This window comes from Panthera onca, chromosome D4 (genome assembly GCF_046562875.1).
Source record: "Panthera onca isolate mPanOnc1 chromosome D4, mPanOnc1 haplotype 2, whole genome shotgun sequence".
In the NCBI taxonomy this organism is placed as follows: domain Eukaryota; kingdom Metazoa; phylum Chordata; class Mammalia; order Carnivora; family Felidae; genus Panthera; species Panthera onca.
The window spans coordinates 87,622,544-87,635,124 of record NC_138351.1 but is presented as its reverse complement, the minus strand read 5'-3'; the positions used below and the strand labels follow the sequence as shown (position 1 = coordinate 87,635,124).

Below are 12,581 nucleotides of genomic sequence, written 5' to 3'. Positions count from 1 at the left end.
GGGATGGGGTGGGTAAAAGAAATCATCCAGGGGCGCCTGGGTGGCGCAGTCGGTTAAGCGTCTGACTTCAGCCAGGTCACGATCTCGCGGTCTGTGAGTTCGAGCCCCGCGTCAGGCTCTGGGCTGATGGCTCGGAGCCTGGAGCCTGTTTCCGATTCTGTGTCTCCCTCTCTCTCTGCCCCTCCCCCGTTCATGCTCTGTCTCTCTCTGTCCCAAAAATAAATAAAAAACGTTGAAAAAAAAAAAAAATTAAAAAAAAAAAAAAAAAAAAAAAAAAAAGAAATCATCCAGTGGAGTCTTACATATTGACTAGAAAAGTTTTTTGTAAAACACAACACACATTATTTCCAGAATAAAGGCATTCCATAGATACAAATCTAGCAAACAGAAACACAAACCAATGGGATTGGGATTATACTTTTAAAAGGCCACTGGACACAAGCCCTGCAGTGTCTATTGTGAAGTGCTCAGGGGCAAGTGGCCTTGAGGAAACTTGGGTGTGAGATTTCCACCAGGCGTGGGAGGAGGGCCTTGGGGAAAAACACTGTACCCAAACAGCAGGTGGATGTGCTCACAGCCCAGGAAGGGTGGTGAGGACCTCTGGCTAACAGCTCCTGCTGGTGCTGGTCAGAGAAAGCCCAAGAGAGAGATTCCTCAGAAGAGGAGGGCTATAAGGGGACCGGAAGAAAAAGTCCAGTCCAGACATTTGCTCAGGAAAGGAAGGAGCAAAGTCATGGTGAGTTAAAATCTGGTACCCTAAGATCAGTAGATTTAAGGCCTGTCAAGGTAATTAAAAATTTCCATCAGGTGACTCTATCAGAGAGGAGAAAACCGAGTGGTTCCTGTTTCACTCCCCCTAGTGCTTTAGGGGCTTTTCTGGAGTCGGTAGCTAAGACAAGATCCTGAACTCACTTCATCAGTGGAAGAGAGAGGAAAGCGGCAGGCTTTCCAGCTGTGGCTTGGCCACTCTTCAGTTCCCAGGACATCAGTTCGGGCTCCTGGCCCGAGACTGGCGGGCTTAGGTGGGAGGAGATCGGGAGCGGATGGGAGAGCTGGTGAGGAAGGTAGTGTAGGGACTGTCCCCAAACACGTTGGCATAAGACGACTTGAGGAACTGGACGTAGTTCTGCATGCTGCGATTGGTGCTCTCCGACTGCTCCAGGCGATCTTTGAGGTCTTGCAGCCGGCTCTGGTAGCGACGGTCAGCCTATGAGGAGCAACGAGAAAGGAGTCAAGTGTGTGAAATGTCCAGGACGGATCCCTAGAGACTTGGGCAGGGGTTGCCAGGAGCTGAGGGCAAGAGAATGGGCGTGACCGCTAATGGGCACGGGGTTTCTTTCCGAGAAGAGTCTAAACTTAGATTGGGGTGGCAATGGCGCACCTCCGTGAACACACTAAAAAACACGGAATTGTACCATTGAAAGGAGTGAATTTTATGGTATGTAAATGATATCTTAACAAAGCTGTTGATTTAAAAAAAAAAAAAAAAAAAAAAAAGGAATCTGCCTGGGATATCCCTAAGGGATTGGAAAGTGAGTTGAGAAAAATCAAACCATGTCATATTCCTAAAAACCTCCATGAAACACCTTGCCCCGCAGGCCCCAGGAAGCTAAAATCTCAATCCACTCCCTTCTCTCCGGCCCCCGCCCTCCAGCCCGACTCACGTCGTCTCGGCTCCGCCGCAGCTGGCTGAGCTCCGTCTTGGTCCTGCTCAGCTGGGTCTCAAGGTCCAGGATTTTGTTCTGGGCAGCTCGCTCCTTGGAGACTGCATGCTCCTTGGTCTGTTCCACCTGCCCAGAAGGCACGGAGGTGGGGCTGGCTTACCTGACACGGGGAGCACCTGGCACCCGGAAGGCTGAGCCACTCCCACTCTGGTCTCGCACATCACTACGGATGGTTCTCTGGTGCCTTGTGGCAGGAGCTAACTCCAGGGACTTCTGCAGCCCACTTCACCTGCCCTTTCCCCACACCCCAAGAACATCACCTAAGCTGTGGAAAACCTGGCTGAGTCCCACGCAGGCAGCAAGTGAATGGGTCATCGTGATCAAGTGCCAGAGCCTTTACAGTAATTGCTCATTTGATCCTTGGGACAAATTCGCGAGGCAGGTGCCACTACTGCACCCCCTTTTTTAGATGGGGCAATAGGCTCAGAGAGGTCAGGTGACTTGGCCCAAGGTCACAGAGCTAGTTAGCAATGGAATCAAGACTGACCTGCCTCCTAGCATCTTCGATGGCGCTCTCCAACTGCCTGGCCAGGGTCCCACATTCCCGTGTTTTCTCCTCTAGCCGCAGCTGGGACTGGTGGATCGCTTCCTCCCTCTTGGCAATCACCTGTAGGAACTCGATATTCTGGGCGCTGGTTGCCTCCAGTTTCCTAGATGGAAGCACTTAATCAGATCTGGCTCGTACCCCGACCTGTCCTGTTCCACCCCGCCAGGAGGCTGCCAGCCACCCCTGGGCTGGGGTTCTCATCATGCCAAGAGTCTCCAAGGAACCACAGGAATAAACCAAAGAAACCTGCCGATCAGCAAGGCAGCAAGCAGGGAGCCGAGAAGCCAGGGCAGCTCAGGACTGTGTGGAGACTGGGCGGGCAAGCACAGACGAGCGTACCTGTTGTTAGTAACACAGCACCTTGCAGCTAAGGAAGGTGGGCGCCACCATTATCCCCACTTTACAGAGGAAGAAACTGAGGCACTGAGAGCTGAGGTCATTGGCCCAAGGTCAGCACAGCTGGCAGGTCTGTCACCAAAACCCATGCCCTCAACTTGTGCTCACTGCTGCCCCCTCAGCAGAAGGACATCAGCTGGTACCCCCTCTACTGCTTATGTGATCCACCGTGGGGTCGCAGTGACTCCTGATGGGCACACGTGGTCCCCACCGCAATTCCAGAACACCTTCCAATTGAAAGTTCTGTAAGTCCTGCTGAGTCCAGCTGCATGTTGGAAGCCAGTGGACCAGAGCGGAGCCTAGGAGCCCAGCCCAAGTCCCCACATGCAGGCTGCACGAGCCACCTGGGCAGCCAGAGCATCCCAGGGCCAAAGGCCTTGCATCTCTAACTAAGGCTCCAGCCCTCATTTTACAGATGCTAAGAGCTCCAGAGGAGGACAGTCAGGGGGCCTATGTCGCAGCTTTGCCAGATACCAGCTGTGTCACCCTGGGCAAGTCACTTAGCCTCTCTCCATGCTCGGTTTCCTCATATTCAATATTGGGATAATAGCAACTAATATACACTAACTATATGGTGCATTTTTCTGTGCCAGATAATGCGCTAAGGCCTTTGAGGATTATCTCCTGGAAGACTTTTGATAACCTCATGAGCTAGATTGTTACCCCTACCTTGATCCCTTTCTCAGGGTGAGTAAACAGAGGTTCAAAAGGGTTCAGTGATTTGCTCAAGATCACAATGCAGGTTAAGTGGCCAAGCTGGGACCCAAGGCCAGGGCTTCTGACTCCAAAAGCTGTACTCTTCACCTGACTGCCTCTAATAGTCCATAGGTAAAAGAGAAGAATCAGATCAGAAAGGTCTTGGGCATGGGGCGCCTGGGTGGCTCAGCTGGTTGAGTGACCATCTTGAGTTCAGCTCAGGTCTTGATCTCAGCTTGTGGGTTCGAGCCCCGCGTCGGGCTCTGTGCTGACAGCTTGGAGCCTGGAGCCTGCTTGGGATTCTGTGTCTCCCTCTCTCTCTGCCCCTCCCTGACACATGCTGTTTTTTTTTTTTTTTTTTCTCTCTCTCTCAAAAATAAACATTAAAAAAAAAAAAAAAAACAGAAAAAAAGAAAGATCTTAGGGAAGGATGATCAGAAATGAAGAGCAGTGGGGCGCCTGGGTGGCGCAGTCGGTTAAGCGTCCGACTTCAGCCAGGTCACAATCTCGCGGTCAGTGAGTTCGAGCCCCGCGTCAGGCTCTGGGCTGACGGCTCGGAGCCTGGAGCCTGTTTCCGATTCTGTGTCTCCCTCTCTCTCTGCCCCTCCCCGGTTCATGCTCTGTCTCTCTCTGTCCCAAAAATAAATTTAAAAAAGTTGGAAAAAAAAAAAAAAAAAGAAATGAAGAGCAGAATGAGGCAGGGGTAGGGAGGGCACGGGAATGCCCCCTCACCGCCTTATATTAGTCCTGCTGGTTTGCTCGGGTGAAGTGTGCCTTTTTGGTAGGTAGAGCCTGTGGGTGGTCTGAACTTGACCACACTGTTCTGGAGCATCCCCCAGTCAAAAGACCATCTTCCTCTCTCCCACAATGCTTACCACTGCAATGGAAGCAGCTTTTCCTCTGGGGTCTGCCCAGTACCTTCTAGGGCCTCGAGTCCCTCAAACACTTCTGCACACTAAGCCCAAAGCAGCTAAGTGGCTGAAAGTCTCAGGTCCTAGGAAGAGGACAGAGATGGGACCAAGTGCCTCTAACCTCTCCAGTTCATCCACCTTCAGACTCAGCTGTTTATTTTCCTTCTGGGAAGCCTGATGTTTCTCTCTTGCCATCTCCAGCTTGTCCCCCTGATGTTCGATCTAAAATGACAGGAACACAGACTGGTTTATGAAGGAACTTCCCTGTGCAGCCCTCCCTTCCCCCTAGGACCTGTCATCCACACCCAGGAGGGAGACACGCTGCCCTCAGCAGGCATCCAAGTCTCAACGCACAACCTGGACGAGAGAGGAGAGTGGGGACAGGTTAGGCCCGACTCCCGTGAAGGCCTTCCCGCACGTAGAGAAGCCAGGTTTGATCCCGAAGAACCACGGCGATGCTTTCTTGATCAGGAGAGGCCACTCAATGGGATCCGGGGCAGACATGAGAAGGCAGAAGCAGATGCTGGGCTAAACTGGCCCACACGACATGCCACAGAGCGTTACCAACTACACTGTCGGCACTGCTGATGTCATTCTCCCTTTAAGTGGGGACAAGTACAGGCAACAGGAAACCTATCAAGTCTTTCAGGCTGGCAAGTTTGAGAAGTTATCCAGAGGGCTGCTGTACACAGAAGCTTCAGCTATCAGGCTCTCGAGGCCCTGAGAATACTCAGGTTCAAGGGCAGGCAGGCAATTTAAGAGGACTGCAAATGTGGGCTTGGGAAGCAGGTGTAACTGGCTGAGTTCCAAACCCTGGTCACTAACTCTCAGCTCTGGGACCTCAGGAAATTAGGCCTCTATGCCTTGGGCTGCTTTCTGGAAAACGGAGAAAAAGAATATCTACACCTCACAACATTCCTGGGAGAATTATGGGGGAGAATACTGGCGCACAAAGTCCGTGCTCGAAAAACAATAGCTACTTTTGTTATTACAAGGAAGGAGGTCAAAACAGGGGGAGGGCCTCGCCCAAGGTCCCACTGCAAACGAGAGGCATGTAATTTCTTAGACTGTAGGCAGGATTCCAGTAACCCAGAGGCAGACTGCTTCTGGGAGGAAGGGAGCCCTCTTTCTGGACAGAACCTCAGGCAGTGGACCTGGTAAGAGTCGGGAAAGGCAGCTGGAGCAAGAGAAAGTTGGGAGAGAGAACATCCCCCCCCTCCTCCCAGGCTGGGTGTCTCCCCCTGGGGGTGTGGCCGAGCACTGCAGCAGAGCATGAAGGGCAGAGGGACTGGAAGCACAGGCGGGGGGGGGGGGGGGGGGGGGGGGAGGGAGGGGCGGGGCAGCACTGGAGAGTGACGGCTCCTATAACTACAATCACTTTGTGCAAACACAAGGCATTTGGCACACCAGACTTTTATTTCACAGCACTGATGATCGCTCACTCCTTTCAGAAAGCAGCAGCCAAGAAAAAGGAAGTGGTCCTCCCTTGGGGGGGGCGTGCAGCTCATCTTGGTAAGCGGGCCCCTGCTCTGGCCAGTTCGTGGGACCCTTTCTGCCAGTCCCTTACCCGGCTGCGCAGGTCTGATATGATGGCTGTGAGGTCGATGTTCTTCCTCTCGTAACCCTGCAGCTGGTCTTGGCACTCTGCCAGCTTAGCCTCTGTGATCTTGAGGATGTCAGGCAGCTGCTGCAGGTCAGCCAGCTGGGACTGGAACTGCCTACGGGCCTGCAGTGGGGAGAAAAACCCACCGTTGGGAAGGGCCCCCGCTGCTTGTGGGACCAAGCAGAGTCCTTTGGAATTAGGGCAGGGCTGCCGGCGGTCCCCAGAAGAGGATCCTGTGGGAACCACAGGCAGGAATGTGGCCTGCCCTCCCCACAGGCCACTGGCTCTTCTCCAAGGGACACAATGGACCCTAACTTTCCACCTGAGCCTGCCACTCCTCTCGTCATTGAATAACAAAGGCAATCACGTAGCAAATACCAGGACCTAGTTACTGTGCTGACAGCTCTCTGAATTACTCAATGAATTCATACAACAACCTATCAGCTTGGTGCTGTTGTCCCAGTGGAAGGACTCTAAGGATCAAGGGAGCAAAGTCATTTCCCTAAGGCTGCTCAGCTAGAAACTGATAGAGACAGGGGTGCCTGGGTGGCTTAGTTAGTTAAGTGTCTTGATTTCTGCTCAGGTCATGATCTCACAGTTTGTGAGTTTGAGCCCCACATCGGGCTGCATGCTGACAGTGTGCACTGACAGTACAGAGCTTGCTTGGGATTCTCTCTCTCTCCCTCTCTCTCTGTCCCTCCCCCCAAATAAATAAATAGACATTAAAAAAAAAAAATAAGAAAAGAAACTGGTAGAGCCAGGATTAAGGTCCAGTCTAACTCCAAAGCCCCTAGGAAGGCAATCCCAATGCTACAGCTCAGAGGAGAAGGTCAGAACTCTCTGATTTAGCCCATCCCTATATTAACAAGGAGACTGGGGGCACCTGAGTGGCTCAGTCAGTTTAGCAACTGACTTTGGCCTAGGTCATGATCTTGTGATTCTTGAGTTCGAGCCCCACATCGGGCTCTGTGCTGACAGCTCACAGCCTGGAGCCTGCTTCGCATTCTGTGTCTCCCTCTCTCTCTGCCCCTCCCCTGCTCATGCTCTGTCTCTCTCTGTCTCTCAAAAATAAATAAATTAAAAAAAAAAAAAATTAACAAAGAGTCTGAGGACCAGATGGGGCAGGGACTTGCCCAAGGCTATGACACAGGTTAGTGGCTGGACCTGGACTACTCAGTCCATCTCTAAAGGTAACAGTAATGGGAATGCAAGCTGGTGCAGCCACTCTGGAAAACAGTATGGAGGTTTCTCAAAAAATTAAAAATGGAACTACCCTACGACCCAGCAATGGCACTACTAGGCATTTATCCAAGGGATACAGGTGTGCTATTTCGAAGGGACGCATGCACCCCCATGTTTATAGCAGCACTCTCGACAATAGCCAAAGGATGGAAAGAGCCCAAATGTCCACTGATGGAAGAATGGATAAAGAAGATGTGGTACATATAGACAATGGAGTATTACTCGGCCATCAAAAAGAATGAAATCTTGCCATTTGCAACTACGTGGATGGAACTGGAGGGTATTATGTTAAGTGAAATTAGAGAGTCAGAGAAAGACAAAAATCATATGACTTCACTCATATGAGGACTTTAAGAGACAAAACAGATGAACATAAGGGAAGGGAAACAAAAATAAAAACAGGGAGGGGGACAAAACAGAAGAGACTCATAAATATGGAGAACAAACTGAGGGTTACGGGAGGGGTTGTGGGAGCGGGGATGGGCTAAATGGGTAAGGGGCACTAAGGAATCTACTCCTGAAATCATTGTTGTACTATATGCTAACCAACTGGGATGTAAATTTAAAAAAATTAAAACTAAAAAAAAAACATAAAGGTAATAGTAAGATGACCCCTTTGTCTCTAGAGATCCAAGCTGTCTCTAAAAGAATAAGGTTCTTTGGGGAAAGGGGAAGGAGAGGCATGTCTTTGGGTTGGTGCAGAACAAAACAGGCATGGCCAAGACCTGGCAGATTTTAGCACCTGAATCCACTTGGATTTGCTCTAAGCAGGGGAGATTATTTTAAGGAAACTGAAGAAGAAAACCAGGAGGAAAGCAGCAGCGAGACAGCGAGCGAGCGAGAGAGAGAGGGAGAGAGCGAGCAAGAGCAGGGAGAAGGCACATACACAGTAGTGTGGACCAGCCCAGCAATGAGAAAACTCAATTTTCTGGTCCAAATCAAGGAAGCCCAGAGGGACAGACTGGCAGACACGGGACTGGATGGCGGAAGAAAGCAAGGAAGGGGAGCAGTACCGCTTCGATCTCTTTGTTCATCTCATCTTTAAGGATCTTGTTCTCTTTGTCACAGCGTTCTAGCTGGGCGGCCACTTCATCAGCCTCCAGTCTGGTCTTCATCACCTAGGAGCCGCCAAAGCATTGGGCCGAGTTTCAGTGAAAAACACCTTTCCCCCCGACCCTTCCTGGGAGAGGCCTCCTGGCTGACCTCACGCAGACCACCTACCTGACTCTTATAGTTGTCGATCATCCCTTCATAGTTCTTAACCGACGCCTTCAGCTGCTGCACCTCGATGTGCGCCTGATTGAGCTTGTCCTCCATCGGGGCGAAACTAGCCTAGAAGGGGTGCCTACTGAGTAACCCACAGGAAGCTTCCCAGAGCAGACAGCCATCCCACCCTCACCTCCCACTGCAAGTGGCCAGCCGGGGGAAGCCCCGACGCCTCACACCCACACCCGAAGTCAAGGTGCGCCAGGGCGACTCAAGTGAAGAAAGAACTTGACCGTTGAGCGATGGGGGGCCTAGGGGCACCGACCTCCCACACGATCAAAAATGCACATAGAACTTTTGACTCCCCTGAAACTTAACTATTTCTAGTAACCTACTGTTGACCGGAAGACTTCCCAATAACACATAGAGTCAATTAATACCTATTCTGTATGCTAGGTGTCTTAGATACTGTACTCTTACAATAAAGTGAGCTAGAGCAAAGAAAACGTTGGGAAAATCATAAGGAAGAGAAAATACACGTATAGTCCTGAACTGTATCCAAAAAAAATCTGCATATAAGTGGACCCGTGCAGTTCAAGGGTCAAGTGTAGATGCAAGTAAGCGACCCCTGTGTTTTCTTGTTCTTATTACAAAAGCAATACATAATTAAAAGTTAAATTAAAAGTTAAAGACTATGGAGATAAGACCAAGGAAAACTAATTGTGATGCATGATGATTGCACCAAGGGATGCCTTGGTTTATGGCTTTCTGTCAGTAGCTGAGTACTTTTTTTTTTCAGCAAGAATGGGATTATATTGTACTTACTACTTTGCAACATGCTTTTGCAAGTAGCAACGATGTTATACCTACTTCTCAAGTCAACAAATGTCCTCCTACAGCCTAAATGTTCACCTCAGTAGATGGAACAAAAGAAATCATTGTATCTCAATACAGTAAAACAATATGCAGTCACTGAAAGAGATAAAGCTAAAAAACCAAACCAAACCAAACCAAACCCAAACCTGACCTAAAAAGATATCCGTGAAGTATGGTTGAATGAGAAAAGCAGGCTGCAGAATAACGGGTATGTATGTGTTTGAATGTCTATATTAGTATTGGGGGAAAACAACCGGAAAAATACCTATGTACAGTTAAGGAAGAACAAGACTTCCGCGTCACATTTGTGCACTGTGTTAAACTTCCACTGTGAACTTTGTAATCATCATCTAAGACAACAGACTCCTAAAAACATTATTTTGAATGGCCACACTGTGTTACGCTTCACAGACACACGTACTGTAACCAACCCCCTAACCACTTGTTAGGCTTGGAGGCTGACTTTCATTTCCCCAGCAACCACCCCTCCCCCCGCTGAGTGGCTCCAGTGGGAAAGGCTGACGGTACCAAGTGTCCCCGAGGAGTCACAGAGCAACTCTTACCTTCCACACATCCCTGACGGGAGGGTGAATTTGTACAACCGTCTTATTCTGTGGTGACTTCTACCAAAGCCGAATTTATGCTATCTGATGACCCGGCAACTCTACCTCAAGGTAGAATTTAATTTACAAATTCTGGGTGGCTCAGTCGGTTAAGCATCCGACTTCGGCTCAGGTCACCATCTCACCGTTCGTGGTTTGAGCCCCGTATCAGGCTCTGTGCCTGATATCGGGCTCTCTCTGCCCCTCCCCTGCTCGTTGGCTCTGTCTCGCTCAAAACACGAATAAACGTTAAAAAAAAAAATTAAAAAAAAAAAAAAACACCAAACAGGTGCACCCAAAGGTACACGAAGATATCCACTGACAGTAGAATGGATAGATCTACTGTGGTGTGGTCGTGCAAAAGCAGACCGGACAGCATTAAGAACGAGACCCGTCACACGGCACGGATTGCTCGCGACCATAATGCTGTATGAAAGCCAGGCACAAAATTCAAAACCAGGCTAGCTAACCTGTGGTGACTGAAGTCAGGATAACGGTCACCTTCACAGGGGGGCTTATAAGCAGGTGAGGTCACTGGGGTGCTAATAAGGTTTGGGTCAAGGTGACTGATGGACAAAAATGTGTTCACTTCATGAAAATTCTAGAATGTGTGTACCTTGCCATATGTCATACTTCTTTTAAAATCAATCTTAACAAATAAACCAGTAAAAAAAAAAAAAAAAAATTAATCTAGGGGTGTGTGGCTGGCTCAGTCGGTTAAGTATGTGACTCTCGATCTCAGGTTTGTGAGTTCAAGCCCCAAGTTGGGTGTAGAAATTACATAAAAATACGGGGTGCCTGGGTGACTCAGTCAGTTAAGTGTCCCACTCTCGGTTTCGGCTCAGGTTATGAGCTCAGGTTTCGTGAGTTTGAGCCCCACATCGGGCTCTGTGCTGATGGCGCAGAGCCTGCCTGGGATTCTCTCTCTTCTTCCTCTCTCTCTGACCCTTCCCCACTCACTCTGTCTCTATCTCTCTCTAAACAAATACACTTAAAAAAATTCTTTTAAAAAAGAAATTACATAAAAACAAAATATTTTAAAAAATAAATAAACAGGCCCACATGTTATTGTCCAGATCAATTAATAGGATCCAACCTGGCTCTGAAATAGGAACCTTGGTTCAGGTGCCTCTCGTCCCTGCTGTGCTGGGTGTAGAGCAAGTGGTTAAAAGCCGAAACTCCAGAACGAGAATCGGCTTCAAATCCGAACTCCAACACTTCCAAGGGCAAAATCTGGGCAACAAACCTGACCCCTCTCGAAGCCTGCTTCTTTATTCTATAAAGCAGAGACGACCACCCTATTATCAGGAGGTTAAAGGGAGAGTGGATACACATGAAGGGGCCAGCAGCCCCCCAGGTGTCAGTGTCCTCCTCCGATGGCTGAGTGTGCGTGTTAAGTGTCTCACATGCATTGCCACATTCTCACCAGGCACCCTTTCCTCCTGCTAAGGAAACCTCGGGGACAAAGGATGAACCGTCTAACCTGGGGCCTGTACTAGCAAGAGGCGGTCAGGACTTGAATCCAGGCCCGACTCCAGCGCACGCCCTCCTAATCAGGCTCCTGCCTCCAGGCCCCCTGAAGAACCCCGGGTCATCCTTGGGGCCCCATCGAGAGTGCCCCCCCAGCAGCGCCACTGTCCTCCACCCATGGTGCCAGCCTGCTCTCACGACAGACCTTCAGCCTCTCGTTCTCTAGCTTGAACGCGGAATACTCAGCAGTCTGCCGGTGTAGTCTCTCCACCAGGCTGTCCCGGTCTTCCCGCATCTTCTCCTCCAACGTTTGTTGTTGGTTTACAAGATCTGTCACCCGGCTGGGAGGTCGCAGAGTGAAAGCAGACAAGAGAAGCAATTGCATGGGTTCTGAGGAGCCAGGTCTTTGTGTGGCGTGGGCCCAAGGGTTCCTCCCCAGCCAGTCCCATCTCTGTGCCCTGTCTGCCACTGTGGCGTTCCCATGTACCCCACCTCTTCTGACAGCCTTCAGATTGGTCTCCCATTCCACCCCCTCCAAAAGCCTTCTGTGTCCTGATCCTCCCATGAGGCCAAGACACTCCCTAAAGACAAGAACCAGAGACGGGGTCGCTTCCCAGCTCTCCATGGCACCCCCTGGATCTCAGTCCAGCAGGTCTTAAAATCAGGACAGAACTCCGAGCCTGGGTGGTCAGGGACACCCCCAGACATTACACTTCCTTGTTCACAGGTGTGAACACTCGCCTAGCACGGGTGGGGACTGCAGTGAATGTGTATGGCACGATGGGAGAGAAGCCAGCTGCCCCGGCCCTCGCTCCTTCCCCCTTCCCCTCCATCACTCATCAGGGCTATAATCCAGTAACGGAGGACTGTGGCCTCACAGGAGCATTCGGGCTCACAGACCCAATACAGAACCTTTACACGGTATGTGCTCTCAGTAATGATCAATTACAGTTCATTTGGCAAATATTTGCTAAGCACAGACTAGGCCCAAGCAAACATATCCCGTTGTTTTACCCGGCAATCTCCTCCTCAGCCTTAAAAACCCAGTTCCGGGATGCCCGGGTGGCTCAGTTGGTTGTGTCCAACTTCAGCTCAGGTCATGATCTCACAGTTTGTGAGTTCAAGCCCCACACCAAGCTCTGTACTGACAGCTCGGATTCTGCTCTGGATTCTGTGTCTCCCTCTTTCTCTGCCCCTCCCATCCTCCTTCCCTCTCTCTCTCTCTCTCTCCCTCTCTCTCTCTCAAAAATAAATAAAAACATTAAAAAAATCCAAAAACCCCAGTTCAGACTTCCCTTTCTCAGGGCA

General features: G+C 50.2%; 1 protein-coding gene across 16 annotated transcripts in view; it reads right to left on the bottom strand.

The window, feature by feature from the left end:
- Positions 1 to 303: 303 nt before the first annotated feature.
- ODF2 (outer dense fiber of sperm tails 2) overlaps positions 304 to 12,581 on the bottom strand; it is a 35,587-nt gene continuing 23,309 nt past the window's right edge. For 14 of the 16 annotated variants that reach the window (XM_078436434.2, XM_078436426.2, XM_078436427.2 and 11 more), the window contains 8 exons: positions 11,479 to 11,614; positions 8,341 to 8,451; positions 8,133 to 8,237; positions 5,842 to 6,000; positions 4,396 to 4,496; positions 2,212 to 2,374; positions 1,665 to 1,790; positions 304 to 1,207 (listed from right to left, as the gene is read on the bottom strand). In XM_078436434.2, the coding sequence (XP_078292560.1) occupies positions 1,019 to 1,207; positions 1,665 to 1,790; positions 2,212 to 2,374; positions 4,396 to 4,496; positions 5,842 to 6,000; positions 8,133 to 8,237; positions 8,341 to 8,451; positions 11,479 to 11,614 (1,090 nt within the window). In that variant the 3' untranslated portion in view covers positions 304 to 1,018. Of the gene's footprint in view, positions 1,208 to 1,664; positions 1,791 to 2,211; positions 2,375 to 4,395; positions 4,497 to 5,671; positions 6,001 to 8,132; positions 8,238 to 8,340; positions 8,452 to 11,478; positions 11,615 to 12,581 lie in introns of those variants that run through there. The other 2 variants (XM_060608462.3, XM_060608465.3) reach the window with 1 other exon arrangement.